At 39.6% G+C, this 17,168-nt stretch overlaps 1 protein-coding gene across 1 annotated transcript in view; it reads right to left on the bottom strand.

Moving 5' to 3' along the window:
- Positions 1 to 1,808: 1,808 nt before the first annotated feature.
- LOC140714716 (transmembrane channel-like protein 7) overlaps positions 1,809 to 17,168 on the bottom strand; it is a 55,569-nt gene continuing 40,209 nt past the window's right edge. Inside the window, exons 11-17 of the mRNA XM_073026214.1 lie at positions 16,577 to 16,674; positions 15,249 to 15,432; positions 14,522 to 14,652; positions 11,447 to 11,602; positions 5,239 to 5,317; positions 4,893 to 4,992; positions 1,809 to 2,372 (exon numbers count right to left, since the gene is read on the bottom strand). Of these exons, the coding sequence (XP_072882315.1) occupies positions 2,317 to 2,372; positions 4,893 to 4,992; positions 5,239 to 5,317; positions 11,447 to 11,602; positions 14,522 to 14,652; positions 15,249 to 15,432; positions 16,577 to 16,674 (804 nt within the window). The 3' untranslated portion in view covers positions 1,809 to 2,316. The remainder of the gene's footprint in view (positions 2,373 to 4,892; positions 4,993 to 5,238; positions 5,318 to 11,446; positions 11,603 to 14,521; positions 14,653 to 15,248; positions 15,433 to 16,576; positions 16,675 to 17,168) is intronic.

Genomic DNA, 17,168 nt, shown 5'->3' with positions numbered 1-17,168 from the left:
TTCTTGCACTACGACTGGATGACCTTACACTGATCCTTCACACACACCATTGCTGCCTCTCCCCCATATCTTACAGCCTGACACGTTGTGTCAGACGGTGAACCACAGGAGTTGATGGGTGATCATAAATAGTGTACTGTGATGAATTCAATCAAAAACAATGCGAGCAAAAACCAAGCTGTTGAACAAACTCAGTAGGTCAAGCAGCGTCTTTGGAGGCAAAGGGATGGTTGACATATCGGGTCAAGAACCAACATCAATACTGAAACTATAGAGAGGAGATAGCCAGGGTAAGGACTTCAAGTCCCTGAAGGTATCTGTCTCTGATACAGGGAAAAAGTTTACTCCATTCTACCTTATCTATACCCTTCATAACTTTATATATCTCAATTATGACCCCTCTTAATCTCCTCTGCTCCTGGGAGAAAATGCCAAGCCTCTCCATTTTCTCTTTGTTTATCTATTTGATATTGAAAAGCAAAAATATTGTAGCTACTGGAAATCAAACCCTTAGATTAAAACAGAAACTGCTGTAAGTCCTCAAAGGGTTTAGCTGGATTGGTAGAGAGAGAAAATTAATTAATGCTTCAAATTTATCATCATTTATCAGCCAACTCATCCTGGAGGGGTACTGGTTTGATAACTCACTCTCACCCTGGCAGGAGAAGCTTTCGTTCATTCTATTTCAGATTAAGTTATGAAGTGAGATGTGAATGTACATAGAGTGAGGCTGACAATTGCAATAAAAGTTAAAACCTGAAACCGAAGCAGGGCCCTGAAGATGAATTACAATCCGTACAAAAAGGCAAATGGCTATCACACCATAGTCATCCAAGTCCATTGATTAGGTATAGCTTTTCAATTATTTTGGGGAAATGTGACAAGCCACCCCATAGTTAATCCCATAATTTTGGCCGTTGTGACCATTCATGTGAGATGTTGTCACAACCACGGATTTGGCAGCGCAACAGATATGGCAATTGCGCTCGTGTATATGCACGTATCGGCTAATTATTATTTCATTGGGACAGTATTTAACTCCATTCTCTTCACTGTAGTGCTTGTCGAGACTTGAGCAAACACAGCAACATTTCGCTGCCTGCTTGCATTCGGCCTTGCCTGAGAAATTGGACTGTCAATTCAACTGAAGACTAACGGTATTTGTTCTATATTTAGTTATTATTCTCAGTCGCAGTGTAGGCTTCGTTTTCCATTTGAGAGTAATAGTTATTGGCCCTGTTTGGCCTTGTGTTTATTGTTTTCTTTTCCCTCTAACTCTATTTGCATTAAAGCCTGTGAACTATTGACCCGCTTCACTGTCTCTCTCTCTCTCTCTCTCTCACTAGACACTTGGGCCATATCCAAACATACTAACGGATGTTATAACCACTTTACTCAAATTTTGCTTGGGTAAAGCAGAAAAGAGATGGGCAGGTTAAGTTTTTTTACAGAGTGGCATGTGTTTGGAACTTGCTGCTAGGAGTGTTGGTGCAAGTAGACACGATACTAGCATTTAGACAGGCTAGGAGAAAAGAGAGATATGGATCATGTGTAGGCAGATAAATTAATGTTTAATTTGGCATAATTCAGCACTGACAATGGTGGGTCAAAAGACCTGTTCTTGGGCTCTGATGTTCCATGTCAACTATATTGACTACTAATCCTGCTTTGCCTTAACTAGGGTTGTTACACCTTCCAACTCTATTTACTCAGGCCTCTAGATCAAAGCACCTTTCTGCACTAATCATGCCTTCCTCTGCTCAGTGACACAAGGTGTATGGTTTTTCTCAACCTAACCACTTCAAAAGTTCAAAGGTCAAAAGTACATTTATTATCAAAGTAAGCATACATTATACAACCTTGAGATTTGCCTCCTTACAGGCAGCCACAAAACAAAGATGCCCAAAAGGACACATAAAAAATGAGGACTGTCAGAAGCCCAGTGTTCAGAGAGAAAAATAAATTGTGCAAACTATAAAAGTAAGCAAGTAGCATTCAGAATGTGAGTGAGTCTACAGGCACGAAGCCCAGAGCAGCTGGAGCAGGCCATGGCCTTCATTCAGCGCAGAGCCGAATAAACATCACGGAGCAGCAAGCAAAACTTTTTGCTGTTTAAATCGTCCGAGCACTGGTTTGTTCCTCGCTCAGGGACCTGGGCCCTGTCACTTCGATATGCTTTAGGCCTGGACCCTGCCGCCTGGTTTCGGCCCATACCAGACTTTTCCAAATCAGCCTGGCAATTAGATCGACCAAGCCTCAGGTCTTTCCTCGCTCTCAGTTTTGGTGGACTGGCTTCAAACCTGCTTCGTCTCTGCCTCACACCTGCTCGCTCCTCGACTCTGCCTTGCCTTCTCTTGCTTCGGCCTGCGACTCTGCAGTGAGAGTTTATCAGAAAAAGTGTTATTAATAAAGCATTTAAGATGTATTCCTTGTTTTGTTTGCCAGCAACAAGTTGTTGTTGGGCTTCAGCAATCCTTTTCTTGTCCGTGGGTCTTTCACCCTCCCCTTTCACATTGGTCACTTTAACAGGTTCTATTGTCTTCCATTATTAATGACAAATTAGTTGAAATGTTCACACACCCCATTGTACAGATATTGTGCCTGACTTAATGAGTGGCTTCAGAATTCTCTGTTTCTATTAAAAAAATGAAATCATCTAGTTATTTATTTCAATAACACAAGAGGTTCTGCAGATGCTGGAAATCTTGAGCAATGTACACAAAATACTAGAGGAACTCAGCAAGTCAGGCAGCATCTATAGAAAGGAATAAACAGTCGACGTTTTGGGCCGAGGCCCTTTCTCAGGACATTAGTTACCTGACTTACAGAGCTCCTCCACCATTTCGTTTGTGGTGCTATTTATTTCAATTCTTTTCAGGATATGACTTCAGTGAGTACAATTCAAAAGAAACCCTTTAACTATAAAATAGCTTTGGAGAGACCATGGATATTCCAGACCTCTTTTAACAAGACACCTTCATATATTAACTTACAGATTTAAAACCTTTAATTCTTAAGAAACAATTCTCGGAAAATCAGAAAGCATGATTATATTTCAGGAAGCCAATCACTTAAAACATGAAAAAATTGACAACTATTTAAAATAATGTTCTAAATCAGGGGTTCCTAACCTTTTTTATGCCATGGACCCCAGGTTGGGACCCCCTGCTCTAAATGTATATAAAAATGAAATACTTATTTTACATAATAAAATTCATACTCCATAAAACAAAAGCAAAACTATACAGCAGAATCTGATAAATGAAAAGGGATAGGGGGAGATTTGGTTTTGACGCTGTATGTACTTGACAGCTGGGGCAGAAATAGAGAACAATACGACAGTAGATCCCCAAATATTCAATTCCGATTGAAAGAAGTTGAGCAAGATGAACCTCCCCAGCAAAAGGTATTTAAGGATACGGCCCTAATGCAGGTAAATGTGACTTGTGTAGATGGGTAAAATGGTCAGCATTGATGTGATGCACCAAAGGGCCCATTTAGAGTCACAGGGTACTACAGCACAAAAACAGGCCCTTTGGCCCATCTTGTCCATTCCCCCGATCTACTACCTATACCTGTCCCAAACCCCTTTCATCCATGTACTTAGCTAAACTTCTCTTAAATGCTACAATTGCGCACCCATCTACCACTTCCACTGGCAGCTCGTTCCACACTCTAAACACCCTTTGAGTGATGACATTTCTGATGCACCATCAATAACTCTCGGAGACGGGAGGTGAACAATAGGCTTTTATTAGCTGCAAGAGACCACGATTAGCAGCAGGAGACCACCACACAACATCCTGGAGACCGAGGGAGGAGCAGTGCCTCCAATCGCCTTTATACTGGGGTCTGTGGGAGGAGCCACAGGAGCAGTTAGCAGAGGGGCATGTCCAGACAGGTATATGTAGTTCACCACAGTTTCCCTTTAATTATTTTGTGTTTCACTTTAAATCTATGATCTGTAGTTCAGGCTTCACCCAGCTTGAGAGGAAAAAGCCAGCATGCATGCGCCCTATCTACCGGGCCTGCACAGGCAGGCACCTCCCAGTCTCCAGCTAGCTAACAGGAGTCATCTGCCATTCATTTCCAACTCATTACGTGCAGCCTATTCAAACCGAGCTCTGATCCACAGTCCTTGTTCACCCATCAAACCAGCGAGGCACAACCAGTTGTTCCTCGCTATCAGTTACCTAGTTGCTGGAGGCATGTTAAGTATCCGTTCTCTCTTGTTTTGTGGCCCCTTGTGGCTTGTTAATTTGCAGTTTATTCTTAAAGTGTTTGCTCACCGCTAAATTGTTTCCGCTGCTCTGCAGTTGGGTCAGGCCTACATTTCCTGACACGATCTGTACGCCTCATAATGTTGTCCACCCCTATAAGATCTCCCCTCATTCTCCTGAATTCCAGAGAATAAATTCCTAACCTAACCCATGCAACCTTTCCCTATAACTCAGGTCCTCCATTCCCTGCAAAACCCTTGGAAATTTTCTCTGAACTCTTTCAAACTTTCTGTACTGTACAACTCCATTTCATATCCAAAACAAGGTTTCAGAAACACTTTTCATGAACTTCTGTTGTCACACATACTATTCTGGATTTATTTTTAAAATCCTGCTTCTCCCTATTTTGTTGCTATCCAACTCTATTAACAAAATACCACATAAACAAGAATAACAAAGGAAATACATTGTGCTTAATGATGCATAGAATATGCAAGGCTAACTTCTCAGCAAAGGTAGATGTGTATCAGGCAAACATCATTATTCTTTAAGGAATAAGGAATGACAGAGCAATTTTTTTCCTTCTCTCATTTTTGCTCACAACAGGTTAGTAAGAGATTTGGTCCTTAAAAGAATTCCACTGTGATAAGGTTCACGTGCAGCTGTTGATACCTTGAGCGCTGTTGCAAGAACTGTCTTGAAAATTAATACGTCTTTGATGCTGAGATCGTGTGGATAGTTTTTTCACCAAATACTGCTTATCTTGTCTTGCCTAGAGAAACAAATAGTTCACAATTAATGAATATTTGAAATAACATTAAAGGTTTTGTATCCTCTGTGTTCGTGCAAGTACTTTTTACTAAAGATGTTCATAGTAAAATAAAACATGCAGGATATTTAATGCAGCAGATCTGGCATTTAAAAGCATCTCTGATCTACTTCTAATTCATTCACATACTTTCTCAAATAAGGAGAGCAATAATGCAGCATATGATTGGAGCACAACTTCTGCACTTACCAGACTTAAATGCCACTTCAGCAGGGTAATAGCCCTTCTGTTAGCTCGAACCAACACTACACATGTTGTCAGTACCATACTGTTAACAAGAAAGAATTTGAGAACTACGATTACATTGTTTATGTACAATAAATATATTATTATTATTATTATTCACATGTAATGCCTAAGAATGTTATTAGCTTTAATATACTGTGTATATATTGGTAAGTCCAATAGGGAAACACCCGAGAAGGTAGTGGAGAATGACTGACTAAGATCCTGTGGAACTTCCAAAGGCAGACAGATAAACAGGTACTGGCCAACCAACCAGATATAGTGATACTGGACAAGGAACAGAGGAAAGCAATAGTTGTGGCAATCCAGAATGACAGTAACATCAGGAAGAACGAATATGAGAAGCTGGAGAAATACCAGGGCTTGAAAGACCAGATAGAAAGGATGTGGAAGGTTAAAGCCGGAGTAATCTCAGTGGTGATAGGAGCACTTGGAGCTGTGACACCTGGACTGGGAGAGCGACTCCAACAGATACCAGGAACAACATCTGAGATCTCAGTCCAGAAGACCACATTACTAGGAACATCAAGGACACTGCGCCAAACCCTCAAGCTCCCAGGCCTCTGGTAGAGGACCTGAGATTGAGGGAAAAATACTCTATATACCAACCATAAACATTGAGAAATATATATATATATATATATATATAATATTATATATATAATTTTATATATATATATATATATATATATATATAAAAGCAAAGGGTTTGAAGACTGACATTTCAATATATCATTATATCATTCAAATAAATTTCTTGAAGAAGAGGGTATTGAAAGCTACAGGATCAATTCACTTCTTGCTCACAGAAAACATGGGAAGTATATAACAATAGTGACACTGTTTTCAATTTCCACATCTGCACTTTATTTAAAAATAAAAACCATACACATTTCTATTTTAAAAGGATTCATCATCTCACAAATAAACAATTGTGGCAGGTGCTATCAATAATTTAATTGCAATCACCTTTGTTTTAAAAGATTTGCACCATCTTTTCTCTATGATAAGCAAATAATTGTAAAAGATACAGTGACATTGTTGCCTACCCCAACAGCAATAGAAATAATTAGAATAAAAGGTGAACTAAATGGAGCTTGGTCATTCTTCATTTCACAATTATTATGTTCCTTTAATTTCTACATCTGGTTTGTCCATGAGCAAAGCTACCAAATGATAAACTTAAATGATAAAAGAATGCTGTAATCTAAACTTAATTCTTAGCCAATGGTTCATGCAAGCAATATTCTGCAAGTTCATTATTTCTTTTGTGTCCTAACGTTCATAACAAATAATTCACACTAATTTGTGCAGTTTTCTTTTGCTAGAAACCTCTAGGCAAATCTGTAAGCTTCTGTACCACCCTGTAACTGGCTCCTCGACTTCCTTATCAAGAGACGACAGTCAATGCAGATCGGGAAAAACAACTACTTCTCACTGACAATCAACATAGGTGCACCTTGAGGAAGTATGCCTAGCCCACTGCTCTACTCTCCCTAACTCATAAGTGTCTGGTTAGGACTATTAATTCACCGATGGTATCACTGTTAACAGAATTTCAGATGGTGAATAGGAGGCATGCAGCAGTGAAATAGATCAGCTGGGGAACGGTTTTTGCAACCAGAACCTCATGCTCAGGATCAGCAAGACCAAGGAATTGACTGTGTAATTCATGAAGGTGGAGTCAGGCGTACCCTGTCTCCTCCAGTCCTGATCAGTGGTGGGAAGGGTGAGCAGCTTCAAATTCCTGGGCATTAACATCCCAGAGGATGTAGCCTGGGCCCAACATTCTGATTCAATCATGTAGAAGGCACACAAGTGGCTCTAGGAGTTTGAACAAACATTAGGAGTTTGTGGAAACTTGGTAGGTGACCAAAGGTTTTTGAAATTACTACAATGTAGAGTGGAGAGCATTCTGACGGGCTGCATCACAGCCTAGTACAGAGGCTCTAACACACAGGATCACAAGATGCTCCAGAGGGCTGTAGACTCAGCCATCTCCATCAGGGGCACAACCGTCCCCGCCACTGAGGACATCTTTAAGAGGTGGTACCTCAAGAAGGCGACATCCATCATTAAAGACTCTCACCATCTGGGATATGTCCTCTTCCTATTACTACCATCAGGAAGGAAGTACAGGAACCTGAAGACCCACAAACAATATTTTAGGAACAGCTTCTTCCTGTCTGCCATCGGGTTTCCTGAATAAACCACGAACTTATGAACACCACCTTGTTTGAAAGGGAGAAGCTATCCTGTGCAGTGTATATAGGGAGTTAGGGAAAAGGCTGAAGAACAGGACCTATAAGGTAATAATCTCTAGATTACTTCTGTCGTCATGTGTTTTAGTCTGGGCAGGAATGGGATGATAATACAGATGAATGAATGGCTGAGGAATTGGTGCAGGGGGCAGGGTTTCAGATTTCAGGATCATTGGGATCTCTTCTGGAGAAGATATAACCTGTGCAAAGAGGACAGGTTACACCTAAACCCAATGGGGACCAATATCCTTGCCAGCAGGTTTGCTAGGTTGGTGAGGGTTTAAACTAATTTTGCAGGGGATGGGAACCGGAGTGATAGGACTGAGGATGGAGTAGTTGGTATACAAGTTGATACAGTGTATAGTGAGACTGTGAGGAGGAACAGGCTTACGATAGGGTAAAATTGCCCTCAGTGGGATGGGTTGAAGATCGAAAAGGGTGACATTTAAATGCACACAATATACAGGATAGGGTAAATGATCATGCAGTGCAGTTAGAGATTGGCAGGTATGACATCATAGGCATCACTGAATCGTTTTGAGCCTGAAAGAAGATCATAGTTACAAGTGTAACATCCGAGTGTAACAACCCTTGGGAGACAGTGATCATAATATAATACAATTGACCCTGCAGTTTAAGAAAGAGAAGATAAAGTCAGATGTATCATTATTTTAGAGTGGAATAAGGGAATTTCAGAGGAGTGGACAAAGTTGATTGGAAGGGGACACCAGCAGAGATGATGGTAGAACAGCGTTGGCTGGAGTTTCTGGGGAGAATTCTGAAGGTACAGGATAGATACACCCCAAAGATAAAAAAAAGTATTCTCAAGGGAATATGATGTGACTGTGGCTGGAATTGTGGCTACAGCTTGGAATTCGATATTATCACCCCCTCAAAATTAATTAATAAGGTTCAAGACTTGGGCCTTAATACCACCTTGTGCAATTGGATCCTCAATTTCCTCACTTGCGGACCCTCACTCATCTTCACCCGCCCCATCATTGAAATATTCTCATAACCTGTGCACTGGCTTTCGAGGATTCTTCATCTCATGTTCTCAATATATATTGCACATCTATTTATTTATTTATCTATCTATCTATTTATTAATTATTATTTTTAAAGTAGTAATTTGCACAGTTAGTTTTCTTTTGCACACTAGTTGTCCACCCCATTGGGTGCAGTCCTTCTATGATTCTGTTATGGTTATTGGATTCATTAAGTGTGTTGCAAGAAAACGAACCTCAGGGTTGATAACAAATTTACTATGAGCTTTAAATAAGGTAGGTCAAGGACAGCATAAAAGCAGAAAGAGGGCATACATTATAGCAAAATCAGTTGGAAGTTAGAGGATTGAGAAACTTTTAAAAACCAACAGAAGGCAACCAAAAAAAGCCATAAGGGGAGAAAAGGTAAAATATGAATGTAAGCCGGCCGTTTATATAAAAAAAGGATACCTAAAGATTTTTCAGGTATTTAAAGAGTAAAAGAGAGGTGAGAATGGATACCAGACTGCTGGAAAATGATGTTGGAGAGGCAGTAATGGGGCAACAAAGAAATGGCAGACAAAATGAGTAAGTATTTTGCGTCAGTCCTCACTGTGAAAGACACTAGCAGTATGCCAGAAATTCGAGAACGCAAAGGGCAGAGCTGAGTGTTATTGCTATTACTAAGGGGAAGACGCTTAGGAAGGTGTAACGTCTGAAGTTAGATAAGTCACCTGGACCAGATGGACTCCAGCTCAGGATTATGAGAGAGGTAGCTGAAGAGATTGTGGAGGTATTAGCAATGATCTTGCAAGAATTCTAGATTCTGGAATGGTTCCTGACAACAGGAAAATTGTAAATGTCACTCCACTTATTAAGAAGGGAGGGAGGCAGAATGGAGGAAGTTATAGGCCAGTTAGTTGACTGGTGGTTGACAAGGTGTTGGAGTCCATTATTAAAGGTGAGGTTTCAGAGTACTTGGTGGTGCATGAAAAAGTAGGCCAAAGTCAGCACTGTTTCCCCAAGGAAAATTCTTCCCTGACAATTCTGTTGGGATCCTTTGCAGGAATAAAAATCAGGATAGACAAAGGAGAGTCAGTGCATGTCGTTTATTTGGATTTTCAGAAGGCCTTTGACAAGATGCCACACATGAGGCTGCTTAACAAGAGCCCATAGTATTACAGAAAGACTCTAGCATGGGTAGAAGATTATCTGAGTGGGGTAAAGGAGGCCTATTCTGTTTGGCTGCCTGGGACTAATGGTTCCGCAGGGGTTGGTATTGGGACCGCTTCTTTTTGTGTTATATCTGTCAGTGATTTGGATGATGGAATTGATGGCTTTGTGGCAAATTTTGCAGATGCTACAAAAATAGGTGAAGGGGCAGGTATCACTGAGGAAGCAGGAAGCCTGCAAAATGACTTAGATTGGGAGATAGGGCAAAAAGTGGCAGATGGAATATAGTGTAGGGAAGTTTATGGTCCTGCACTTTGGTAAAACGTATAAAGGCATAGACTATTTTCTAAATGGGGCGCAAAGAGACTTGGGATTTTTGTGCAGGATTTCCCAAGGTTTAACTTGCAAGTTGAGTCAATGGTAAGGAAGGCAAATGCAATGTTGGCATCTATTTCAAGAGGACTGGACTATAAGAGTAAGGATGTGATGCTGAAGCCACACTTGGGAGTACTATGAGCAGTTTAGGGCACATTATCAAAGAAAAGATGTGCTGTCATTGGAGAGGGTCCAGAGGAGATTCACAAGAATGAAAGGGTTAATGTATCTGGAGCATTTGATGTCTCCTAGCCTGTACTCACTGGAGGTTAGAAAAATAAGGGGCGATCTCATTTAAACTTATTGAATATTGAAAGGCCTGCACAGGGTGGATCTGGAGAAGATGTTTCTTACAGTGGCCAAGTCTAGGACTAGAGGGCACAACCTCAGAATAGAGGGACATCCATCTAGAACAGAGGTGAGGAGGAGTTGCTTTGGCCAGAGGGTGGTGAATCTGTGGTATTTATTGCGTCAGACGGCTGTGGAGACCAAGTCATTGAATATATTTAAAGAAGAATTTGAAATGTTCTTTATGAGTCAGGGCATCAAAGATTATGGAGTGAAAGCAGGAGAATGCTGTTGAGAGGGATAATTAATCAACCATGATGCAATGGCAGAACAGGCTCAATGGGCCGAGTGGCCTAATTGTGTACCTATGTCTTCTGGTCTTATTAAATATATCACCATTATTATTATTATTGCACCCTATTATCCCAAAGTAGGGGAGTCATAATTCTCTTTTAGACCACTCATTAAACCCTCCCACCATTGAGCACAACTACAAGGAACACTATTGTAGGAAAGCAACATCCGTCATCAATTACCCCCACCATCCAGGCCATGCTCTTCTCTTGCTAAAGCCATCAGGATGGAGGTAAAGGAGCCTTAGGTCCTGCACCACCAGATTCAGAAACAGCTATTACCCAATTCTCAGGTTCCCGAACCTAGCATGGATAACTTCACTCACCCCAACACGGAACTAATTCCGCAACCTACTGACTCACTTTCAAGGACTCGACAACCCTTGATTTCAATATTTGTCACTTAGGTATTTATTATTATTATTTGGATTTTTCTTTTTTTTTGTATTTGCACAATTTGTTGTCTTTTGCGCAATTGCTGTCCATCTTTGTGTGCAGTTGTTCATTGATTCTATTGTGTTTCATTGATTTACTGTGAATGCCTGCAAGAAAATGATTCTCAGTGTAGTTCAGTATATGGTAACATATGTATATGTAAGCAAATTAATAATAAACTTACCTTGAACTTTGAACTTTATTCTATTTAACATTTAAATGCCAAACTGTTCGCCTTGTTTCTCAATCCTAATTTTTGATCATTTGCTGCTATTCTTACCTTAAAATAGTGATCAACATCAACAAGAAGGCTTCGGACTTAATGTAGATAAAAAAGCTCTGTGCCTTCCACGGAAGTCTTGCAATAACTTCTGGAACAATATCCCAAACTGATCTGTAATATCGAAATGGACCACATGCTTTGGATGGATGAACCCTGAAGAGAAAACATTTGGAATTCTCACTTGCATGATCTCACTCCAAGATTGGAACTAACATAATCTGCAGAAATAATTCATGTGAAAGCTGATGAAAATAGCTTTAAACTCAATAAATCTTTCAACGTACACATCGACATTCAAAGGATATATATATATACAAAGGATAATAGCAGAGATAATGCAGAAAAGAACTGGTAACATACACACACACACACACACACAATATATATATAAAAACAGTGCTGTGCAAAAGTCTATATATAGCGAGATACAGTAATATTCTCCTTATTTAAGAAAAGTTGCTGAGATGTTGGAAGAAGATTTACTTATACTTCAGAAAGGAAGATGGTGCTGAAAGATTGGAGAGCTCAGGCTTGCATCCACTGTAGTTCAGAAGACCAGAGAGAAGAGAAGATTATCCCCTTCCCTTATGGCATTCTCCCTCAAACAAAGGAAAGAATTTTGTAGACAGTTGCAGACAAACAATATCTGCTATTCACCTCCCCTTTAGCTACCTTCATTACAGCTTTTGAACAGAGACCTTCCCAAATCCAACACTTGATGCACGTTGTAGAGTTTAAGCAGACTAAACAGGCCATGAAGAAACCTGTCTGAGCTATGCAGTTTGAATCAGGGAATATAAAGCAGGAAATCTGAATTAAAATGAATTCAGTACAGAAACAGTTAACTCGGAAAGAAAAATGGGATCACCCAATTGCGATAAAAGATGCAAGCAGTGGAAGTAAAACATGTTTTTAATCTACTGCAATTATTAACTTCTGAAACTTGAATACATTTGATAATAAATGATACTTACTATTAAAAATTCAATTATCTTTGATTGATTTACCAATTTTGTTCAGACTAGTTTAGTAGTTAACTGCAAGTTGTGTGCATTATCTTTAATTCATTTTTGAGATATGGGCAACAATGCTATTTCTGACCCCTTATTTCCTTTAAGAAGGTGCTGTTGATCTATACAGTGACGGGGGTTGAAATTCTCAGACCCAGGAATGATGAAGGACAGGCAATATGGGTCCAAATTAGAAAGATGTGTAACTTGTTGGAGAATCTATTAAAATACTCATTTTGTCACTACTTGCCTGGGGAAATAACGGCATTGTATTTGCCTGTGGAACATAGTGCAGCCCCTATGCACCAAAAGTGGAAAGAGTGATGTTAAAAATAGTTGATGGATTGTTGATTAACTAGGCTGCTTTATCCTGGGTGCCTGTGAGCTTCTTGAGAATTGTTGGAACTGCAGTGATCCAGGCAAGTGGAGAGAGTTCTACCACACTCCTGATTTCACGTTTACTGATGTTGAGGTGGTCTTGTCCTGTTAGGAGGTGAGTTACTTCCCACAGGATACCCAGCCTCTCAATTCAATGATGTTGCAAGTGTTACATAAGAACATAAGAAATGGGAGGAGGAGTAGGCCATCTGGCCCAACGAACCTGCTTCGCCATTCGATAAGATAATGGCTGATCTGTCCATGGATTCATCTCCACCTACCTGCCTTTTCTCCATAACCCTACTATGCAAAAATCTATCAAACCTCGTCTTAAATATATTTACTGAGGTAGCCTCGACTGCTTCATTGGGCAGAGAATTCCACAGATTCACCACTCTCTAGGAAAAGCAGTTTCTCCTCATCTCCATACTAAATCTACTCCCCCGAATCTTGAGGCTATGTCCCCTAGTTCTAGTCTCACCTACCAGTGGAAACAACTTTCCTGTCTCTATCTTATCTATCCCTTTCATAATTTTATATGTTTCTATAATATCTCCTCTCATTCTTCTGAATTCCAGCGAGTACAGTCTCAGTCCTCATAGTCTAACCACCTCCCCACCCCGCCCATCTCTGGAATCAACCTGGTGAACCTCCTCTGTACTGCCTCCAAAGCCAGTATATCCTGCCTCAAGTAAGGAGACCAGAAATGCACGCAGTACTCCAGGTGTGGCCTCACCAGTACCCTGTACAGTTGCAACAAAACCTCCCTGCTCTTAAATTCAATCCTTCTAGCAGTGCAGGCCACCATTCCATTTACCTTCTTGATAGCCTGCTGCACCTGCAAACCAACCTTTTGCGATTCATGCACAAGCACTCCCAAGTCCCTCTGCACAGCAGCAAACTGCAGTATTTTTACCATCTAAATAATAATCTGCTCTTCCATTTTTCCTTCCAAAGTGGATGACTTCGGATTTATCAACATTCTACTCCATCTGCCAGACCCTTGCCCACTCACTTAACCTATCTATATCCCTCTGCAGTCTCTCTGCATCTTCTGCACAATTTGCTTTTCCACTCAATTTGCTTTCCCCAGCAAACTTAGATACACTACTCTCAGTCCCCTCGTCCAGATCACTAATGTATATTGTGAACAGTTGCAGGCCCAGCAACAACCTCTATGGCAAACTGATTGCCAACCAGAGTAACACCTGTATATATCAACTCTCTGTTTTCTATTAGTTAACCAATCCTCTATCCTCTATACATCACCCCCAATTCTATGCATACTTATCTTATGGATAAGTCTTTTATGCTGCACCTTATTGAACAGCTTCTGGAAATCCAAGTAAATAACATCTATCTGTTCTCCTCTGTCCACTGCGTTCATTATATCCTAAAAAAAAAACCCAGTAAGTCCGTCAAATAGGACCTGCCTTTGCTGAATCTATGCTGCATCTGCCTGATGGATCCATTTCTTTTCAGATGCCTCACTATTTCTTATTTCATGCCAAATCCATTGATATGGAGGTTATAGCTGTCCTTGGGAGGTGTAAGTGCAATTGGGGTTTTATCAGTGCACCAAAATTGCTATCCATCTCCTTGCAAAACAATGCAACTGCTTCCTGATGATTATTGATACAAAATCTAGTTGAATACAAGGCATCCTGCTAAGACTTATACTTACAGAAATAGATTAACAGCAATCGGGACCAATGCTAAAGTCAATCCAAACAGTAGCGTCAACTGAAAGAAAATCCTAGAGCTGGATGCTCGAAACAACCTTCTGGCAGGACGGCAGTAATTATATAGACTGTGCTGTGGATAAGGTCATATAAAAGAGAACATACAAAGACAAGGCTTTAAAACAATTATCTTTTCATAATCAAATCAGCATTTTACGGCCGTGCCAATTATAATCACTGAGACTATAAAGACAATAAGGTCTGCTGTTCACTGAATTAAAAATATTTAAATATTCATTCTGTCATTTGCAACCTAAAAAAGCATAAACCCAACTCCCTGTGGCTTTGGATCCAAAATGATGATTAGTTTTTTCCACTGAGTCATGGCCAAAAAAAATACACACTGCAATCGTTATTGCTTAGTTCCCCTGCCATCATTTTCATTATGAATGGTATCATCTCAATCCTATTTCTGGTTGGGTCCCTGATTAGAATCAGTCTAGAGTCCTGATATGATTGTGAATTTGTACATGATGTGAAGATCATCTTACAGTTGTGCACAGCTTTTCTGCAGGCTAGTTGCTGCCAACCAGAAAGTTTTCTTAGAATTACCGAAATTTTAATTTCACAGACAGAAGATTGCTTTGAGGTCCAATCTACACAACGACTGGTGATTGTGTTTAACTTCAAACCAACTTTTAGCTGCAGTGACAATGTTCTTTCCTCTACCTTTTTCATGTAGAACGTGATGACGCATTTGATGGCATTGAGAATCGGCAGCAACGGAGAATAGAACATTCCAATCCAGACGATAGTCTGTCCATTAACAATACTTAGTATATTTTCCGTAATGATGAAAGGTGGCCTTTGCAATATCTTGGGTAACTGAAAGGAAACATGATCCTCCAGAAATCTAAACATTGAAGGAAAACTATGAATATTTCTTGCAGAAACATTGTTCATTCATTTGTTGAATGGGTAGGCATGTAAACAACTTCATGAGCAACCTATTTAATGAAATATAGCTTGCAAGGATATCAATTTGAACTGAATAAATGCATACACTCAGTGGCCACTTTATTTGATACACCTGTAAACCTTTTTAATGAAAATATCTAATCAACCAATAATATGGCAGCAACTCAATATAGAAAAGCATACAGACATGGTCAAGAGGTTCAGTTCTTCAGACCAAACATCAGAATGGGGAGAAAAGTGGTGTAATTGACTTTGTACCAAACGGGGTGGTTTCAGTGTCTCAGAAATTGCTGATCTCCTGGGATTTTCATGCATAACAGAAGTTACAGAGAATGGTGGGAGAAACAAAAAAAAACATCCAGTGAATGGCAGTTCTGTGGGTGAAAATACCTTGCTAATGAGAGAGGTCAGAGGAGAACAGCCAGATTGGTTCAAGCTGAGAGGAAGGTAATAGTAACTTAAATAACCCTGTGTTACAACGGTGTAGTACAGAAGAGCATCTCTAAACGCACAACACATCAAACCTTGAGTGGATGGGCAGGAGATCAAACTGGATTGCACTTCTGTACCTAATAAAGTGGTCACTGAGTGTATATTAAATTGTAGATTGCATCAGTTTTGAATAAATCTGGGGCTATATCAGAACTTACTTAAAAAAGAAGGAACATTTACCTGTCATTTCAAATAAGCATGCCTTCCAAAAGTGTTGCTCATATCTCCTATACTCAGCCAAAATAGATCAGCATGAAGCTGAAATTTATAACCTTCTATATCATTTTGTGGTGATAAAATTATAGATCAGATTTCTAATGATTCATCCCAAACTTACAGCTTGCTTGTGTGTTAAACTGCTTTATACATTATGGACAATTACACAATGTTACTGTTTGTACAAACTTAGATTAAAAGGAATATTTTAAAAAGTGAAAATAATCTTTCTGTGAATTCATTCTAATCTGAATCATCCAGTAGAAGTAATCTATTATCTTTTTAAAGTACTCTTCTAATATGAGAACATCTATTGTGTCCCCCAATCTCTGTCTGAAAGTATATGAAATGTAATTTTTCTTTTTGCTTACTTTCTTGGAAGTTCCATACAAAATATGACACCGATGCTAGCTAGAAAATCAAACAAAAAGAGCTTGTACATTTCTTGTCCAATCTTCGTCTCCCAACACTAGAGAATCAAACATAAATTATCTTAGTCAACTTGTTAAAAAGCATTGTAAAATAAATGTCAGCTTGATGTTGAGAAATTGCACAAAAGGACAACCGATCCTTAAATTACACAAATCATTTTAAAGCAAAATGGTTTTTTTAAATCAGTCTGCTTCTGAATACTTTTCCAAGTATTGTTTTTGAACAAGGGCTCCAACAAGAGCTGGAACATTGCCTCGCAATTAAACACAGCTTCAAGCAACTTAAGTTTGGCTTGAGTACAGTGCACAAAATACTCAAACTGAGATCACAATTTTGATGCAATCCATGGACTCATGAATAAATTAATTTTTTCACTGGCACCCTACGATTCAGATTACTTCTCTACAGATTTCTTCTCACAGTCTATGTATGGGAATTTAAATTTGGAGAACTGCTTTGAACAAACACATACAGTATAACATGTGCATACGTTTATCAATGTGTGCACCCGCAGCGAGTTCAGTGATTACT

The sequence above is a fragment of the Hemitrygon akajei genome, chromosome 22, assembly GCF_048418815.1.
Source record: "Hemitrygon akajei chromosome 22, sHemAka1.3, whole genome shotgun sequence".
In the NCBI taxonomy this organism is placed as follows: domain Eukaryota; kingdom Metazoa; phylum Chordata; class Chondrichthyes; order Myliobatiformes; family Dasyatidae; genus Hemitrygon; species Hemitrygon akajei.
Note: the sequence above shows the minus strand (reverse complement) of the source record. Positions and strands in the feature narration are given on the sequence as shown.